We start from the raw sequence: 19,989 nt of genomic DNA, 5'->3' as shown, positions 1-19,989 counted from the left end.
TACGGCATGGCAGATAACAGACAACCATCCCTAATGACTCTCCAGACAGGGACTGGTCTGCTGAGTCCCCTCCTATCTTCAACAAAACAGCAACTCAAAGCATGAAATATTGTTTTTTCCACAAACCTGCATCTTGAAGTGTCCTAAACAAATAATCCACTCTATCAAAAGGTTTTTCTTGATCTAACCAAAAAATCCAGCTTTTGAAGATGGAATTTTGACTTTAGATCACAGATTTAGACAGATCCAATTTGGCTCCAGTCATTTCCCAGCTCGTGACATTTGGATCCATTCACAACAGCTTATTTTAGATTTACAATCTGTCTTCCTTATCTAAAATATTTCATCCTTTCAAAACTGTACTGAAATATCCTAAATCTGTAAAAGCCATTTGAGACATTTGTAATATGCTTAAATTTATGATAAATCTTTCCTTTTTTAGTTAAATATAAAACAGTGACTGTCAGGAAGCCCTCATCTATCAGTGAGGGCTGATATAGAAGCTTAAACTGGGAACATTAAAGCAGAGGGTTTTCTGTCTTTTTATTCAGTAATGGCAGAGATAATAAAATTCTTTATTATTATTTTTTGGAGTTAAAGTGAAAGTAAAAAAAAAAATAGGCTAAAATGGTTGCAAACAGTGGGTTTTTTTGTCTTTTGGTTTTTGACGTCAAAACACTGATGTAAACTTTAGCCTGAGCGTGATAAACGTGCCTGACACACTCACTCATGTCCCAACAAGCAAATCTAGAGTTATTTAAGCACTGTTACACAACTCCACCTAGGAAGTGTACTGGAATTTTTTTTATCACATTAAAATACCCCATTAAAATTTTTTAAAGACGTATGAAGAAAGTTTTTAAATTTCATATGATGAGTTTTCACCTGCTTTCTTGAATTTTTTGTTATTTCTCAAAGATGAGGCAATTTTTAGTCCTGTGTCATGGTGCTGTCGGTCATTGCTCTATTTTAATAGTAGATAGTCTGTATATAACAATGGACATGTCAATTCCGTTAAATTTTATCTATAGAGCAAAAATCACAACAACATTTACCTTAAAGCGCAGTTGTTTTGATGATCTGGGAATGATGGCTGCTCATGTATGAATCTGACTGAGAAATCAAGAGACACTTAATGCTCACAGAGCAGTGACTTGTTACTCCTCTCATCCATCGCATGCAATGCAGCGAAGCGTGTTCGGACCACCACTCAATAAATGCATGGAAAACCCCACTAGGGTTTAAATACCTGGGACTCTTCAACAGTTGGTTTTTAGAACTGAGAAAGCCTCTGGGATGAGAGGTGAAAGTGCTTCACAAACCTTAAACAAGGCTAGTTGCTTACTTACTTACTTAGACTATCATGTCCTGGATATTCATCAAACCTACACAGGCATTCGGGTGAACGTTTGATGGAGTACTGCTGTGTGATCGAGTGAAAGTGCTTTTAATACCTAAAATGAATATAGAGGTACTTTATAATTGCCAGTCTATTTATCCTTTACTTATGACTCTTCTGTGCAGATGCTTCAAGCTGTTGCTTCACCGCCGACAACCTGTACAACTCCACTATTGCATCATAATGACGTATGTGTTGTATGCAATACGAAAGTTCCCTGATGCGGGGATTTAAAAACCCTGCCAGACAGCACAGTCGGGCAGAACAACACTGACAGAACAACAGTGAACACAGCACATTGAAACAGCTTCTGATCTACAAATTTCAACAGGTAAGCTCACTTACAATGTTCGTTTGGTTTTTTGACAGTGTTCATCTTGAGCAAAGAAGATCCTTGCTTTGTAACAGTAGAGAGCAATTTTTTAAAAATGCTATAAAAATGTAAATAGTAACAGAAACAAAATAAAGAAAGTATAAGATGAGTAGAAGTTCTGCTGAAAATCCAGCTGTGAGGATAATACAAATTATTTTCTGTGCTTTAGCAGATCTTAACTCAGTAAAAGATGGACTTCAAAATGAGCTACATGGCTGAGGAATGGAGCCTCAAGATGCCCAAGGGACTGGACTTGGAAGTTTCCCATCATCCAGTGACAATGAAGAGTGTGGTCAACCTCATCATTGCCATGGAGAGGTTAAAGACCAGCAAGTCAGAGCCAGTGCTGAGCACAGACTTCCAGGATGAAAACCTGCTTTCCATCATGCTGGAGAGCATTGTGGAAGGTAATCACAAGTTTAATACTGGAAAAACTCATAATGAGCCATTATCTCTTCTATAAAATATGAATTAGGTTTAGCTATTTTGAATTCTCTTTAGATTAATACACAAATAGTGTATCTTTCCATTTTACCATCCTAGTCATAAGTAGACAGAAATCTAGTTTAACACCATATTCAACCATGCATGTCTGTTTTTGTCCCAGAGCATAGTGTGATCGAGAGGACAGGTGCACCGCCTCAGTTCACCAGCAGGGATGAGATTGAGTGCACTGTGACTGACAGCCAAAAGAGGAGCTTGGTTCTGGTCCAAAGCAGCATGGAGCTCCATGCAGTGATGCTGCAGGGAGGCAGTGATGACCGCAAAGGTAACTACATGTGACACTTAGACGTTTAAATAGTTGAAAATCATTAAAAATATTCAATCATCATCCATGTTGTTAGAAACATGAAGTAGAAAAGAACTAAAATGCCATAAAGTAGAAAGGATAGGTAGCTTGAATTTATTAAATTGATTCAATTGTGCCTCTAACATTTTCCTGCTTACGTACGCTGCCATGATTTATTAAAATGACCCTGTATCCATCACTCTCTCCACAGTGCACCTGAACATGTCGACCTACGCGCACCCTACACCCATCGCTGAGACCAGGCCTGTCGCTCTGGGCATCAAAGGCACAAACCTCTATCTGTCTTGTCACGAGGATGACGACAAGCCAACCCTCCACCTGGAGGTAAACTTCTTTCAGGAATCTCACATGAAAAGCACACCATTTGTTATAATCTATAAGACACTGCACACATATAGGTGAATTAATATTTGATATCAGGCCTAATTTTGTTGACTGAAACTCTCTGACATGGATGTTTGCTCTTCTCAGGAGGTGACGGATAAAAACAGTCTGACAAGGATAAGCGCTGAAAGCGACATGGTGCGATTTCTCTTCTATAAACGCGACACTGGGCTCAGCATCAGCTCTCTCATGTCTGTCCGCTGCCCCAACTGGTACATCAGCACAGCGCAGGACGATGACCAGGTGGTGGAAGTGTGTCAGGAGACCGCCCCACGCTACAGAAGCTTCAACATCCAGCGCCAGAGTTAAAACCCATTAAGGATTCCCAAGATGAATTTTGGAGCTCTATTTGCGCTCCAGTTTGACCTTCTTAAAGTATGTGCTAGGTACATAAATTGGAATAATTAATGATGTAAAGTTACATCACAAGGTAGCATCATTGTGCTCTCTGAGCATCTGGTGTGTAGTTATTAATCAATAATTTAACATACTGTTGATGCTTTTATATATGTATTTATTCATCTATTTATGCTATTGCAAGATGTTAATTATTTGTTTGGTTGTTTGTTTTTACAAACAAGTATTTAAATGATCTAACAATCTGAAATAAATTTTTTATTCCCAATTTATATTTGTGGCTGATATATTCTTTAAATATCTGGTAATCCACTCAAATAGGGATAAATAACAGACAATAACAGTCTCTCACCACAACATACAGCAAAGTTCACAAAATGTTATTTGTGAAAATAGTCAGAAATCAACCACTGTTCCTCAGCTCCATGCAACGCGGTGTTCTGTAATAAACCCCGAGTCAGAATAGAGCCGATGACACCGACAGGCTACACACTGATCAGTACAGCCGGTTCTGTGATTGGCAACTAAACAGACATTAACCATCATAACCCTGATCACTTTCTGCCCAACTTATTGGACAGGCAGATCACTTTATCTATCAGACTCTGCTGATCCAAGCACAGATACCTTGTGCAATAAATCTTTACAATGCAAGATTTCTGTTCTGATATGAGTTTATTTAAACTCTGCCCAATCCAACACATTGTGTGCACATTAAGCCACTTTATTGCAGTGTCTCCTACACGTTTCACTCTGTTACGGTGAGAAATTTGTTGGGTTTCTGACATTTATTTTATATATTTAGTAAACTACTTTTATTTTCTTATTTTTCTTAATCCAATTCATTGAGTCATCTGGCTAAACTCACTGGAGTTACTTACTAGAGCCATTTAATGGTATTTTATTCAGTTTTTGCTTTGATATTTTGCTTACTGAGCTCCTTCAATTTTACTATATATCCTGTATTTAATTAAGCATTTTTTTCCTGTTCTGAGATTTTTTTTTCTATGTAGTCTACCTTAATAATTTATCTTATCATGTATGATCTTAGCCTACCTTCTTCTTCCTGTTCATTTTACTAGCGATGGGCAAACAATTCAATGGTACATTGTCGCCACCAAGTGGCAGAGTGGACTAAAAGCATTCTTACCAAACAAATTAGTCTGTCTAAATCAGTGTATCTTAGTTTTTGTTTGCAGATACGATACACTTGGCTTTAATTAAGCGCCATATGTCTGTTTGTGGTAACTCACCTGTGCGCTATCCTCAACTAGAGATCTAGGGCCCCCTGGATTTTTTTCATAGGGGTGGCCATGGGAGCCACTAAAAATATTGGGGTGGCATACCAAAGCCGAACCGTGCAGGGGCTCAGCGAATGGGAAGAGGTGATGGAAATTGTGAGTGACATACAAAGTGACACAATACGAATGAGAAAAATTGTATATGCAAGAATAAATAACAAATTATTGTTTCAACTCACTGTAAGATGTCTTCCTCTCTCTCTTGCGCCCACGTTTATTAAAAATATTATGAACATAGGACACGGGAGATGTAAAGAGAGGAACTAGTTTAGGACATCCAAACCACAAATGTTGCAAGGTCTCCTCAGCTTGAAAAAAATACAAGCTTATAATCTTTGACTGTCTGCTCTACCACCTGAGCCACAGGTGGTAGAGCAGATAGCCAGTCTGCTTGCCAAATATCCTTGGGAAGGTACTAACCCCAAGTTGCTCTCCAATGCAGCCATCAGAATATGAATATGTGTGAATGTTAGATAGAAACACTTAGACAGAAAGAGTATTTAAAAAAAGTGCTGGTGTGAATGAGTCAAGTTGTGTAAATCACTTTGAGAGCTCAGTTAGCTTAGATATAAGAACCAGTCCATATTTACAGTGACTACGTCCCTTTAAAACCCAAACCATGAAATAACTGCCAGAAATCTTCATCTTTTGATAATGGAGTGTTTGTTGAACCCCAAGACAAAATATATATAAAAATATATCAAATTTTAATCTGCATATGAGTTTTAATTTGTATCACATTTGCTACATAACCCATATTTTTGCAATTTAGTCATTAAAAATGTTTCATGCAATTTAGATCATTTTTTGAGGGTAAAAAAAAGTCATGCTGATGATGTAGAAGTCTCAAAAACTCACAAAAACACATGTAGCAGATACGATACACTTGGCTTTAATTAAGCGCCATATGTCTGTTTGTGGTAACTCACCTGTGCGCTATCCTCAACTAGAGATCTAGGGCCCCCTGGATTTTTTTCATAGGGGTGGCCATGGGAGCCACTAAAAATATTGGGGTGGCATACCAAAGCCGAACCGTGCAGGGGCTCAGCGAATGGGAAGAGGTGATGGAAATTGTGAGTGACATACAAAGTGACACAATACGAATGAGAAAAATTGTATATGCAAGAATAAATAACAAATTATTGTTTCAACTCACTGTAAGATGTCTTCCTCTCTCTCTTGCGCCCACGTTTATTAAAAATATTATGAACATAGGACACGGGGGGTGGCGGCTAGTGAGTCTCTGCAAAACCCACACTAGGCACTTGCCAAACGAATCCAGGAAGGGCAGCCACCACTTCCTCCACCAACTTCCGTAGGACAGACAATGACTTAGGAACTGGCAGAACCGGCTGAAGACAGCAGCAGTTTTCCGCTGCTCTCCTGATCTCAGCACTGCCAGTTTTGTCAGGTCAGATGTTGCTAGGACTCTTTGCATGGTAACAAATGCTACAATTATTGATGCTAATAGAACCAAGCAAGCTAGACTGAATAAGAGGGTTGAAGAACAGGGGGTCTTCCCCCTGCTGGCATAAACCTCAGAGCAGAATCTTTTAACACATAACACTTTGGTTCAGAGTGGTAGAAGGATGAAATCCCTGAGATGTCCGTACCAGTCATCATTTCGATCCACATCTGTGGTTTGGGGTATAAGAAATGCTGAGCAGTCTGAAGACAAAAAGACCTAATGCAATTTTTTATGTCAATGAGTCGCTGTCCACCTTCCCACAGAGGTAACAAAAGTGCTTTGGTAAAAGTTGCCAAAAAAGGCAACCAGTCTCTTCTCTATTTCCTGCATCAGTGTATGTGAAGGCAGGAGCAGGAGCATACGGCATGGCAGATAACAGACAACCATCCCTAATGACTCTCCAGACAGGGACTGGTCTGCTGAGTCCCCTCCTATCTTCAACAAAACAGCAACTCAAAGCATGAAATATTGTTTTTTCCACAAACCTGCATCTTGAAGTGTCCTAAACAAATAATCCACTCTATCAAAAGGTTTTTCTTGATCTAACCAAAAAATCCAGCTTTTGAAGATGGAATTTTGACTTTAGATCACAGATTTAGACAGATCCAATTTGGCTCCAGTCATTTCCCAGCTCGTGACATTTGGATCCATTCACAGCAGCTTATTTTAGATTTACAATCTGTCTTCCTTATCTAAAATATTTCATCCTTTCAAAACTGTACTGAAATATCCTAAATCTGTAAAAGCCATTTGAGACATTTGTAATATGCTTAAATTTATGATAAATCTTTCCTTTTTTAGTTAAATATAAAACAGTGACTGTCAGGAAGCCCTCATCTATCAGTGAGGGCTGATATAGAAGCTTAAACTGGGAACATTAAAGCAGAGGGTTTTCTGTCTTTTTATTCAGTAATGGCAGAGATAATAAAATTCTTTATTATTATTTTTTGGAGTTAAAGTGAAAGTAAAAAAAAAATAGGCTAAAATGGTTGCAAACAGTGGGTTTTTTTGTCTTTTGGTTTTTGACGTCAAAACACTGATGTAAACTTTAGCCTGAGCGTGATAAACGTGCCTGACACACTCACTCATGTCCCAACAAGCAAATCTAGAGTTATTTAAGCACTGTTACACAACTCCACCTAGGAAGTGTACTGGAATTTTTTTTATCACATTAAAATACCCCATTAAAATTTTTTAAAGACGTATGAAGAAAGTTTTTAAATTTCATATGATGAGTTTTCACCTGCTTTCTTGAATTTTTTGTTATTTCTCAAAGATGAGGCAATTTTTAGTCCTGTGTCATGGTGCTGTCGGTCATTGCTCTATTTTAATAGTAGATAGTCTGTATATAACAATGGACATGTCAATTCCGTTAAATTTTATCTATAGAGCAAAAATCACAACAACATTTACCTTAAAGCGCAGTTGTTTTGATGATCTGGGAATGATGGCTGCTCATGTATGAATCTGACTGAGAAATCAAGAGACACTTAATGCTCACAGAGCAGTGACTTGTTACTCCTCTCATCCATCGCATGCAATGCAGCGAAGCGTGTTCGGACCACCACTCAATAAATGCATGGAAAACCCCACTAGGGTTTAAATACCTGGGACTCTTCAACAGTTGGTTTTTAGAACTGAGAAAGCCTCTGGGATGAGAGGTGAAAGTGCTTCACAAACCTTAAACAAGGCTAGTTGCTTACTTACTTACTTAGACTATCATGTCCTGGATATTCATCAAACCTACACAGGCATTCGGGTGAACGTTTGATGGAGTACTGCTGTGTGATCGAGTGAAAGTGCTTTTAATACCTAAAATGAATATAGAGGTACTTTATAATTGCCAGTCTATTTATCCTTTACTTATGACTCTTCTGTGCAGATGCTTCAAGCTGTTGCTTCACCGCCGACAACCTGTACAACTCCACTATTGCATCATAATGACGTATGTGTTGTATGCAATACGAAAGTTCCCTGATGCGGGGATTTAAAAACCCTGCCAGACAGCACAGTCGGGCAGAACAACACTGACAGAACAACAGTGAACACAGCACATTGAAACAGCTTCTGATCTACAAATTTCAACAGGTAAGCTCACTTACAATGTTCGTTTGGTTTTTTGACAGTGTTCATCTTGAGCAAAGAAGATCCTTGCTTTGTAACAGTAGAGAGCAATTTTTTAAAAATGCTATAAAAATGTAAATAGTAACAGAAACAAAATAAAGAAAGTATAAGATGAGTAGAAGTTCTGCTGAAAATCCAGCTGTGAGGATAATACAAATTATTTTCTGTGCTTTAGCAGATCTTAACTCAGTAAAAGATGGACTTCAAAATGAGCTACATGGCTGAGGAATGGAGCCTCAAGATGCCCAAGGGACTGGACTTGGAAGTTTCCCATCATCCAGTGACAATGAAGAGTGTGGTCAACCTCATCATTGCCATGGAGAGGTTAAAGACCAGCAAGTCAGAGCCAGTGCTGAGCACAGACTTCCAGGATGAAAACCTGCTTTCCATCATGCTGGAGAGCATTGTGGAAGGTAATCACAAGTTTAATACTGGAAAAACTCATAATGAGCCATTATCTCTTCTATAAAATATGAATTAGGTTTAGCTATTTTGAATTCTCTTTAGATTAATACACAAATAGTGTATCTTTCCATTTTACCATCCTAGTCATAAGTAGACAGAAATCTAGTTTAACACCATATTCAACCATGCATGTCTGTTTTTGTCCCAGAGCATAGTGTGATCGAGAGGACAGGTGCACCACCTCAGTTCACCAGCAGGGATGAGATTGAGTGCACTGTGACTGACAGCCAAAAGAGGAGCTTGGTTCTGGTCCAAAGCAGCATGGAGCTCCATGCAGTGATGCTGCAGGGAGGCAGTGATGACCGCAAAGGTAACTACATGTGACACTTAGACGTTTAAATAGTTGAAAATCATTAAAAATATTCAATCATCATCCATGTTGTTAGAAACATGAAGTAGAAAAGAACTAAAATGCCATAAAGTAGAAAGGATAGGTAGCTTGAATTTATTAAATTGATTCAATTGTGCCTCTAACATTTTCCTGCTTACGTACGCTGCCATGATTTATTAAAATGACCCTGTATCCATCACTCTCTCCACAGTGCACCTGAACATGTCGACCTACGCGCACCCTACACCCATCGCTGAGACCAGGCCTGTCGCTCTGGGCATCAAAGGCACAAACCTCTATCTGTCTTGTCACGAGGATGACGACAAGCCAACCCTCCACCTGGAGGTAAACTTCTTTCAGGAATCTCACATGAAAAGCACACCATTTGTTATAATCTATAAGACACTGCACACATATAGGTGAATTAATATTTGATATCAGGCCTAATTTTGTTGACTGAAACTCTCTGACATGGATGTTTGCTCTTCTCAGGAGGTGACGGATAAAAACAGTCTGACAAGGATAAGCGCTGAAAGCGACATGGTGCGATTTCTCTTCTATAAACGCGACACTGGGCTCAGCATCAGCTCTCTCATGTCTGTCCGCTGCCCCAACTGGTACATCAGCACAGCGCAGGACGACGACCAGGTGGTGGAAGTGTGTCAGGAGACCGCCCCACGCTACAGAAGCTTCAACATCCAGCGCCAGAGTTAAAACCCATTAAGGATTCCCAAGATGAATTTTGGAGCTCTATTTGCGCTCCAGTTTGACCTTCTTAAAGTATGTGCTAGGTACATAAATTGGAATAATTAATGATGTAAAGTTACATCACAAGGTAGCATCATTGTGCTCTCTGAGCATCTGGTGTGTAGTTATTAATCAATAATTTAACATACTGTTGATGCTTTTATATATGTATTTATTCATCTATTTATGCTATTGCAAGATGTTAATTATTTGTTTGGTTGTTTGTTTTTACAAACAAGTATTTAAATGATCTAACAATCTGAAATAAATTTTTTATTCCCAATTTATATTTGTGGCTGATATATTCTTTAAATATCTGGTAATCCACTCAAATAGGGATAAATAACAGACAATAACAGTCTCTCACCACAACATACAGCAAAGTTCACAAAATGTTATTTGTGAAAATAGTCAGAAATCAACCACTGTTCCTCAGCTCCGTGCAACGCGGTGTTCTGTAATAAACCCCGAGTCAGAATAGAGCCGATGACACCGACAGGCTACACACTGATCAGTACAGCCGGTTCTGTGATTGGCAACTAAACAGACATTAACCATCATAACCCTGATCACTTTCTGCCCAACTTATTGGACAGGCAGATCACTTTATCTATCAGACTCTGCTGATCCAAGCACAGATACCTTGTGCAATAAATCTTTACAATGCAAGATTTCTGTTCTGATATGAGTTTATTTAAACTCTGCCCAATCCAACACATTGTGTGCACATTAAGCCACTTTATTGCAGTGTCTCCTACACGTTTCACTCTGTTACGGTGAGAAATTTGTTGGGTTTCTGACATTTATTTTATATATTTAGTAAACTACTTTTATTTTCTTATTTTTCTTAATCCAATTCATTGAGTCATCTGGCTAAACTCACTGGAGTTACTTACTAGAGCCATTTAATGGTATTTTATTCAGTTTTTGCTTTGATATTTTGCTTACTGAGCTCCTTCAATTTTACTATATATCCTGTATTTAATTAAGCATTTTTTTCCTGTTCTGAGATTTTTTTTTCTATGTAGTCTACCTTAATAATTTATCTTATCATGTATGATCTTAGCCTACCTTCTTCTTCCTGTTCATTTTACTAGCGATGGGCAAACAATTCAATGGTACATTGTCGCCACCAAGTGGCAGAGTGGACTAAAAGCATTCTTACCAAACAAATTAGTCTGTCTAAATCAGTGTATCTTAGTTTTTGTTTGTTTGGTGCCTGGACTTAACTGCTAATTGTCTACAATTGATTATGTATGACTTTGACTTATAAGGGATACAACGTCTTCCCAGACGCCATTATGTTGTCCTGCCTTTAATTTTTTAAATTTGGATCACTAAGTAATTTAAAATAAAACCTATGTTTCCAAAAAAAACCTCTCATTTCAGTCTCCACTTTAATGAGCTGTATCGTACCTTCTTATTTATGTCGTCTACGGTGATATTTTGAAGAGTTTTTATACAAAGTTTGGTCATATAATAAAGCACAGCTGACACATCATGTCCAGGAAATGGTGCGCCTGCCTTTCATTCATTTGCACAGATGATTTCTGCTCTAATCAGCGCAGGAGTTTTGCGCAAGTGTGTTGTTTTCCCCCGAAATTTCAAATCATCCAATCAGAGAAAGGAGGCGTTAACTCCCGGCAATTTCGAAAGCGGATGCGCGAGCGCAGTTATTATGGGCGACGTTAACGTGTTTGAAACACGTTTGTTTAGCTGATTTCTACAAACTTATACGACGAAAACAATTTCTATTAGAAATGGAAGAAGGGGAATCCGAGCCAGTGCTTTCCAGAAAAGGTTAGCGAGTTTATTAAGTTCCATAAAAGCTAGCAAAGTTTAAACGGTTAACAAGACGTTATGGCTGCGACTTAGGAAACGTTAACTTACAGTACAGTTAGTATTAGCAATTCAGGGTGGAAGAAGACGGATAGAGTTAAGTGGGTGGTAACACTAAAAAGTGACTTTTATCCGCAGCTGAGGTGCCTTTTGAGTATTTTAACCGACCTTCCTAATGGCGGTCTGTCCATGCAGGAGTCTGCTTTGTTTTGTTTAACACGTACAATTCATATTCATGCTTTCATAGCATTGTCCCGGTCAATTCCCTCATTGTATCAACAACAAATTACGAACTACATATTCTTTTACAATGTATAAATAACTGGTCTGACATTAATAAATAGAAGATTGATTCTTAAATAAAGTTTGAGATCCTGGATAGTGTAACAGCCAAAATGATTTAATGCATGACTGTGAAAATGGCAAGGAAACTCTGGACCTGTTGGAATTTATTATATAACCAATTTATAACCATACAATCACCCTGTTCTCACTTCTGTATGTGTAACAAGCACAAAACGTGCTATTGCTATCTTTCCTGTATTCAAAACAGTGGTCGAAGACGTACATGTGTGGGACTCACAATGATTTCCCTTACTCACTGAAATGGCATCTTAGGCACCTTTATAATCTTATTATGACCCACAATCCCACTTTTGATTTCTGTTTTATTCTCAGTTAGCTCAGAATAAGTGGATTGGAACATTTTTATTGTTTCATTTTCACGCATTGTGGGTACTTGTTCTTGCAGGAGCAAAGACAGGGAGCGCCACATGTAATGTACTCACATTAATAAAGCACATTTCTAGTCTTACTGACCACTCAAAGAGGTTCTAAGTCCCACTTTAATTCTACATTCATACACCACTTATCTGTACACTTTCAAGCACTTTAACATCCACAGCAAATTTAGAATCACCAATTAACCTAACATGAATGTCTTTTAGCCAGAGCACCTAGAGAAAATAAAGAGGACTGAGGACCAACTGCTTGTTCTGAGTGTTTACATCTCTATAAACCTATGACCTCTGTTCTGTATGTGAACCACATATAGTTATACTAGATAAGATAAGAGAGATAAGATAAGATAAAACATTATCAATCCCTCGGGTGGGTTCCTCTGGGAAATTCGGTTTCCAAAAGCACAGCACCGACAGAAGTTACAGTTACAGATATATATATATATATATATATATATATATATATATATATATATATATATATATATATATATATATATATTAAACACACACACACATATATAAGATATACGAAGGGGATAAATAGGAATAAAAATACAAGTGAATTGCACATTTCAAGTATTGAGGTCTATTGCACCGTTGACTATTAACAAAAGTATTGCACAAAAGGTATTGCACAGTGAAGTGAAGTACTACTATGCTCCTACACTGTTTGGAGATTTTCCCATGATCCTTCAAAGACCAGCAGGTGTCAGCCTCTGCTTGAACCTGCACAAATGTGGTGGGAACACATATGTTTCGTATTACAATTTCAAGATCCCTCTTGAACTCTCTCTCTTAAAATATACACACATATATGACATGTACAATTTCAACCGTCCCCAAAACCACCATTTTCATTGATTTGACCCAGAATAGCATCAAAGTACAAAACTTTTTTTTATCACCTCCCCATTCAACTAAAATATTCCCATGTATTTGTATATATATTGTATATATTGCTATAGCGAACAGCCAAACCAAGAACAACACAAACAACAAATACATGATGTTGCTTCGTACTAATCCTTTAGAATTTTCAGTTCAGGCATTTCATGAATCTCAAGTTTGGCGTTTACATGTGAGTATAGTGAAAAATCTTTATTTGATGGTGCTTAATTCCTGTATGTTTTCTGTCACAGAGATCCGTAAGCAGAAGCTAATGGAATATCTGGCAGCAAAAGGAAAGCTGAAGCTACCTGAAGCAAGGTAAGAATAAAACTGCATGTGGAAAAAAATGTTTTATGAAATGTTGCTGGGTGTTGAAAGGAGACAGCCCATCACCAGGAATTTATTATCTGGGACTGTGCCAGGTTTAGAACTGAAGAGGCCTCTTGGATGCAGTGTTGATTTTGAGAGCTAATTTTGATTACGTTTTAGTCAAGCTGTTTTGAGTAAAACGTCATTTAGTTTTAGCCATAAATTATTTAAGTTTTAGTTGTCTAAATATAAGATTAAAGTAGACTAAATCTAAAGTTGAATCTGGTGAATAAAATATAAAGCATAAAAAGTTTCTCGTGTTTTTACTGGTGAGAGTTGCTCCACACGGTTTAAAACGAGTCTTATTGTCCTTGACATCAAATGCAAAACGTGTCTGTAAGTATGCTCTCTCTTACTTGCAGGCGTTGGCTCTTTTTTTTTTCGATGAGAAACATGAGCATGGGCACTCCAACCTGTTTGTTGAGGCAGATCAAATTGTACATGTCTAACATTGTTTGACTGATTGGATCACTTCCAAACTCATTCCACTTTTCATTTTGTTATTAAATATTATCAAGTGTCAGTACATTTCATTATAGTTTTTGTCCTTGTGTATGAGTTTTTATTTAGTTATCATTGTTTTCTCTTGCATTAGAATCAAAATCTCAAAAAAAAAAAGCCCAGTTAACCTCTTTTCAAACACCCAAGAAAATGTGAGAATGAAACACTCCCCTATGGGTATATATGGTAATCCATATAACAAATCAGACTGATTTTTTTCTGGGATTTAAATCCCCCACAAAGTCTCAAATCTTTCATATTTTTAAAGTATAAAAATAAATAAAACATCTAAGCAGTGAACATTGCATCTATCTATGTAGATATATCATAAACCTATTGACCTATATTTGCATATACTTATTTACAAATCCACATTCCATTTAATAAAACAAAAAGAGGTCCATTGGGTTCATGGATTTTATGTGCACTGACCATGAGTCAATGAAACCAAATAATTGTAATTATTTTTTGTGTTGTATGAACAGATGAATGATAAACATAGGGAGAAAATAAATTCTTACCACAGACTTTAACAAAAATAAAATCAGTTAATGATCAACTCTAAAAGGATATCTGGTCATCATTTGGAAATTGTTGAAGCTCATTTTCTGTTTTGATAAATTAAGTAACTGATGTTTCACTCTTTAGGTCAAACCTAATTGGAAACTCTGTGAGTAAGAAGCCTGTGACATCTACACAAAAGGTACAGCTTGAATGCACGAACTGTTACTCACAAATCTGACAACAAAATCTTTAAATAATTCAGTGTCAGCGAAGGAATCTGAAACAGTTTGTTGGCTGGACAGAGATGCTGTTTGGAATCAGGCTAGTGTTGATTCCCTTTTTGTTAATTCGTAGTTTTTCTTTCACAGGTTGTTGCAGGAAAAGAAAACAAAGCTCCAGTTGACGGATTCAAGCGTAATATCACAAAAGGTCAAAGCGTGACAGCTCAGGCCAGTCGAGGCCCTGAAAAGAAAGCATTTGGTGTCAGTAACAAAGGAAATGTAAACGGCAATATACTGACGGCACAGCAGAACAACAGTCGTCCAGCACAGCCAAAACATAATCGAAACCCTTCGCTCACCAGAACATACAGTGTTGTGTCCTTCAAACCTCACCTGAATGGAGCCGGCCATGTCAACAAGCAGGCAAATGCAGGAATTCAAACTTCAGGCAAAGCCCCTTTAAACACAGCTCATACAGTCAGAGTCAAATCAAAAAGCAAATTCAGCTTTGGCCCAAGTTCTGCCATATCAGGTCCAACGATGACGATCAGTACCAGGATTAGTCTTGGCCCCCTTGTCAAAACAAAAACAGGACTTACTCCTGCAGTGATCCAGTCAAGAGCCACAAAGCCAAGCCTACCACATACCTCTGTCACTGCAGCTAGTACAACTACCACAAATCAAATTGCGAAGAAGGTGCAATCCAGCAGCAAGTCAACAACGTCTGTTTCGCAGAGGTTTGCTGCAAATATTTCTTCAACTATGGGAGCTAAGAATAAAGTTCAGGGTCAAAACAAACTTAACTCTAAACCTGTTCTAGGTAGTCATTCTCAGCCATCTAAAAGTCAGTTATCAAGTGGACTGAAAACAACATACACATCTCTCAAGTGCACGGTTGCGTCTTTTAAGCCAGAGGTAAGAGTAGCAGCAAAAAAATCAACTGGTCAGCCTGCAAACAAGTCCACAAAGCCAAGAACTGAACCTAAAGGGGAGAAGAGCCAGCCATGCAAAGCTGCCTTCCAAACATTCTCGAGGCCAGCTACCACATGCAACTCTCGACCTGTCGGTGAGCCTGCTGTGACTGATACAGGAAGGAAAACCAAGATAACTAAAGAGACAGCTGGCAAGACAGAAAATCGTGCTTCAAATGCTCCTCCGCTCAAATCTGGTGTAAAAAGTAGAGTCGCTCCACTTATTTCACAGACAGTCCCGCCACCTTCCAGGACCGTCCGTCTCACAGGCCAAGCCACAAACACGAAGACCCCAAAAGTCCAGAGTAAGGTCTTTCCTCAGACTGAGGGAAAGAAACTGACTGCTGCCCAGGTGGAAAGAATGTAAGTAGAACAGTACAGGTAACTGTACTACAAAATTGTGACATGGTACAGTTTGCTAGATTTCCAATGTAGTTCACAGTGGGATTAAGTTTGCCTTGTGACTTCGGCCCCAGTGACCTCAGTTCTTTCTGTATGTGATGAACACCAAAAGTTATCTGTAGGACGAGATAACTTTTCAGTATTAGTGACTGACTTTATTTGGCTTAAGCAGATCCAAATATAAAAACTATTATCTCGATCGATCACGGATCGATTTCTAGGTCAGTTTGTCACTGTAGACATTCCAAGCTCTGTTTTCATAGTTACATGTAATATTGCTCATTAATAACTCATCTCATTTTGACATAAAGGAAAAAACTGCAGGAATGGCGGGAGTCCAAAGGCATTACCTACAAACGTCCTCCAATGCAAGGCAAACCTCGGGTCAGGCGCACGGTCTCAGTGCCTCAGCCTTTCTGGGCCTCCATGACTGAAGAAGATGAGGCCTACTCCCTCATCTGTGCTGTAGATAGATCCCTGGCTGACTGCCTCAAGTTACTGAGAGAGGTGTGTGTGTTGTATTTGATTTGATTCAGTGTCACTTTTCATTTAACTGCTCACCTGAAGTTGTGTAGTAAACACAGAGAACAGACTTGAAAGTTTGTCGTCTCGGTGTAGTCATTAGATAAAGTAAGAAAAATGCATTTGATACAGAAAATATTGTCTCACCTTGTTTGAAAGCAGATGTGCTTTTACCTGGTAAAACTTACAAGAAGAATATAACAGGACATCAGAGAATTTCAACCCCTACATTTAACTTTTTCTCACACCGGGTTAGTCATTACGTAATGGTAGTGTAAAAAAGTTATGACTAAAGATAAACATAAAATAAACTCTTTGGAGTATCCTGCCAGTTACTTGAGAACACGTTTCACACCTGCAGGGTTGCCGAGACCAGGTGAAGGAGGTTCTCTCCCGCCTGCCTGCTGTTTCCCAGAAATTTGCGAAATATTGGATCTGTCAAGTCCGCCTCATGGAGCAAGAAGGAAACTTCGATGTCCTACCCATGTTCGAAGAGGCTGTTCGTCTTGTGTTGGAGGTAAGGCAACAGTGATATTCAGACTCTCAAGGTCTTTTATGTATTAAAAAAGCATCTTCCTCTTCCATCTGTAGTCTTGTGCACACCTACATAAACAAAACAGGGCTCACTCAGAGAAAACGAAATTTTATAATATAACAGAGGCCAAAAATAGCATAGCAAATCTTAACTTAAATGACTCTGTTGTTGATGCATCAGTGTGGGGTTTTCAGCATTTTTGGGGGGTGGGTGGGGAGGGGGGTTATGTCATGCATCCTGTTTGTCTTTAGTGCAGTATTCCAGATAACTCAGAGGCCAGAATTAAGTGAGTTCCAGTATCACTGTTCGGGGAAAAAAAAACAGGTTTTTGTTCGGCTTCTTAGCTAGGTAGAGCAGTTCAAAAACAACACTGCTGCAGCATGTTCATGGATAGAGGCTGATCAGTGGTCTGCGTAGCTTATTTAGCGAGTCACAAATACACATTCCAACTAGTAGCTTGGAAATTCTGACTGCATTTGGAAAACTGTCTTTCTCTTTAATCAAGTTTTCCTTTTATAGAAACGTTTGTATATGTTAGTCACTTTTCATTTTTAATTGGTCTAGCATGAAATTGTGCCATATAAACAAATTTAAACTTGATACGCGTATAGTTAACTTTAGCTCAGAGCAGGATGTGAAGAGTTTGTCATCTCTGGGGAAAGCTTTCCAGTAATGTATAATAATCCTGTTTTCCTGTAATTGTATTTTGTTGTAGCCAGTAGATGAGCTGCGGATCGTGGTGTTTGACATTCTGAAGAAAAAGGACGAGATCCAAGGTAACTCACCTTCATGACCTTGGTTGGGGCAGCGGCAGCGTTAAGATTTACAATAGATAACTTTAGTTCTTAGATAAGGGGTGTCAAACTCATTTAATTCATGGGGAACATACAGCCTAATATGAAATTAAAACCGTTGCATAATAATATACGTTTCCTTCCTTTTAAACAAAAATACGACCATGAATGTTATTTAAAATATGCACATTTAATAAGATGCACATTTTTAGAGTATATGATTACCAGTCTGAGGTACTGGTATGGTATCCAAAGCCTGGGTATTGTCTTTGTCACTGGAAGTGTAAATGTGCAGCTACTAAATGCACACATTTTCTACATCAAATCAAGTCCTGTTAATTCTTGCAGGATATTTCCCCCAATTAAATTTAGTAAAACCCACATTTTCATGTTGTTTTCAGCTAAAGAACAGGACAAAGAGGTCGAACATATTCCAACACCTGAAAACACTCCAGACTGTGGCAGCAATCCACTGATGACCCCCAAACCTGTCAGAGCGCTCATTTATGGGGAGAGAGGAGAGTCGTCTGTGGTCAAGTACAAGATCACGGCAACCCCTGGGTATGTTCGAGTCATCGTGTCATTTTCTCCATGTTACTGTTCTCTGATGTATTTGTTTGGTCGCTCAAAATTTTTTAGCATTAGTTCAGCTCTAATCTGTTTGATGACAGAGCCCATGAGTTGTAAGCTACTGAGATTATGAGCCATCGACTTTTCATGATAACAACGCCAACGGCTCGTTTCCTTTTTTGCATTCACGCGGAAATAAAAGCATTGCATAGTTAATAATGGGGGGGATTTCTGAATCAGTTTGCAAAGAGCATGAAGAGAAGAACAAAATGTGGGGAAAATGGGACATTGTCAGTCAATCCCATTTAATAATCTCAAGGCACACTCTAGATTATGTGTGCCAAGTTTACTGTGTTCTGTAGATACTGTGAGTAATGTAAATCTATATAAAGAGTGTTTGTCGTGCTCCTTTGAACACTGTCCCGCAGACAACTTTTAAGAGATCACTCACTAAAATCACTGCTGGATGCACAGTTTGAGAAAGGCTAAGTTGTTGTGTTGCTTTGTCATTTGAGTGTAAATATTGAAATGAGCTACACCCAGGCTCTGTGCCCTCAGCTAGAAAAGCTGCTTTGCTCCTTCCGTGTGTCTTTGGCAATAAGATATTTCCTCGTTGTTTTTTATTCGCGTAGGGAAGCACGCTTCACAATACTGAGCTGTTCTCTTCACATAAATTAAATCCAGTTTTCTTAGTCGTCCGTTCGTTGACCGTGGGTTGTCTCCCATGACTTACCGGAGTCTTTCAGTCCTGCTCTGACACATTGAAATGACATGTTTGAACCATTCAAACCGTCCTGTGTTTTTGTTTGTTGTTTTTTTATTCTCGACCCATTTTTGCAGCTAAGTAACTTCTTCATGCAAGATATAGATTTGTTCTTATGGTCCTTATGCTATTATTTTATTTCTTCAAACAATACAGTGTACACAGTGATGTAAAATTAGCTTTTAAAACCTGTGTATGTTGCGTGTATGGTGCTGCGGTAATCCGTGCATATATTTAGAACTAAACAACAGCATTTATCAAAAGAGGTCCAAAAGCAAACACTCCACTAAAACAGGGTCAGATAATTCTTTAAGTGATGTTGATATTATAATAATGATACTGTTAATTTGTGTTCAGGCTGCTGTAGAAACACATGTTAAACACAGTAAGCTGTAAAGTTAGAACCTTTTTCACTGATCTGTGTGCTTTATTTGGTTTCACCTTTTTCCTTATTCTGTTTGAAGTATGCTTTTTGTTTTAATCACAAGTCAGAAGCAATAAGAAAGAAAAAATATGCACAATGAGAATCATATCCAAGCAGCTTAACAAAGAAATGATGAGTTATTTACAGTTTTTACAGCAAGATGTTTTTTTTTTCCTGTGGATT

At 38.3% G+C, this 19,989-nt stretch overlaps 3 protein-coding genes across 3 annotated transcripts in view; all 3 read left to right on the top strand.

Moving 5' to 3' along the window:
• Positions 1 to 1,678: 1,678 nt before the first annotated feature.
• LOC308404658 (interleukin-1 beta-like) lies at positions 1,679 to 3,276 on the top strand (the record flags this gene model as incomplete). The annotated part of the gene is made up of 5 exons (XM_080894807.1): positions 1,679 to 1,730; positions 1,942 to 2,179; positions 2,380 to 2,541; positions 2,774 to 2,907; positions 3,055 to 3,276. The coding sequence occupies exons 2-5, from the start codon at positions 1,963 to 1,965 to the stop codon at positions 3,274 to 3,276; spliced, it is 735 nt and encodes a 244-aa protein (XP_080750933.1). The 5' UTR covers positions 1,679 to 1,730; positions 1,942 to 1,962.
• A 4,843-nt stretch (positions 3,277 to 8,119) lies between these two features.
• On the top strand, positions 8,120 to 9,808 carry LOC308404348 (interleukin-1 beta-like). Its single transcript, XM_080894377.1, has 5 exons — positions 8,120 to 8,181; positions 8,393 to 8,630; positions 8,831 to 8,992; positions 9,225 to 9,358; positions 9,506 to 9,808. The coding sequence occupies exons 2-5, from the start codon at positions 8,414 to 8,416 to the stop codon at positions 9,725 to 9,727; spliced, it is 735 nt and encodes a 244-aa protein (XP_080750503.1). The 5' UTR covers positions 8,120 to 8,181; positions 8,393 to 8,413; the 3' UTR covers positions 9,728 to 9,808.
• A 1,591-nt stretch (positions 9,809 to 11,399) lies between these two features.
• Positions 11,400 to 19,989, top strand: part of ckap2l (cytoskeleton associated protein 2-like) — a 9,725-nt gene continuing 1,135 nt past the window's right edge. The window contains exons 1-8 of the mRNA XM_080895273.1: positions 11,400 to 11,560; positions 13,482 to 13,548; positions 14,749 to 14,803; positions 14,973 to 16,159; positions 16,510 to 16,705; positions 17,082 to 17,237; positions 17,971 to 18,031; positions 18,451 to 18,610. Of these exons, the coding sequence (XP_080751399.1) occupies positions 11,521 to 11,560; positions 13,482 to 13,548; positions 14,749 to 14,803; positions 14,973 to 16,159; positions 16,510 to 16,705; positions 17,082 to 17,237; positions 17,971 to 18,031; positions 18,451 to 18,610 (1,922 nt within the window). The 5' untranslated portion in view covers positions 11,400 to 11,520. The remainder of the gene's footprint in view (positions 11,561 to 13,481; positions 13,549 to 14,748; positions 14,804 to 14,972; positions 16,160 to 16,509; positions 16,706 to 17,081; positions 17,238 to 17,970; positions 18,032 to 18,450; positions 18,611 to 19,989) is intronic.

Source organism: Rhamphochromis sp. 'chilingali', assembly GCF_963969265.1.
Source record: "Rhamphochromis sp. 'chilingali' genome assembly, chromosome: 10".
Lineage (NCBI taxonomy): Eukaryota > Metazoa > Chordata > Actinopteri > Cichliformes > Cichlidae > Rhamphochromis > Rhamphochromis sp. 'chilingali'.
Note: the sequence above shows the minus strand (reverse complement) of the source record. Positions and strands in the feature narration are given on the sequence as shown.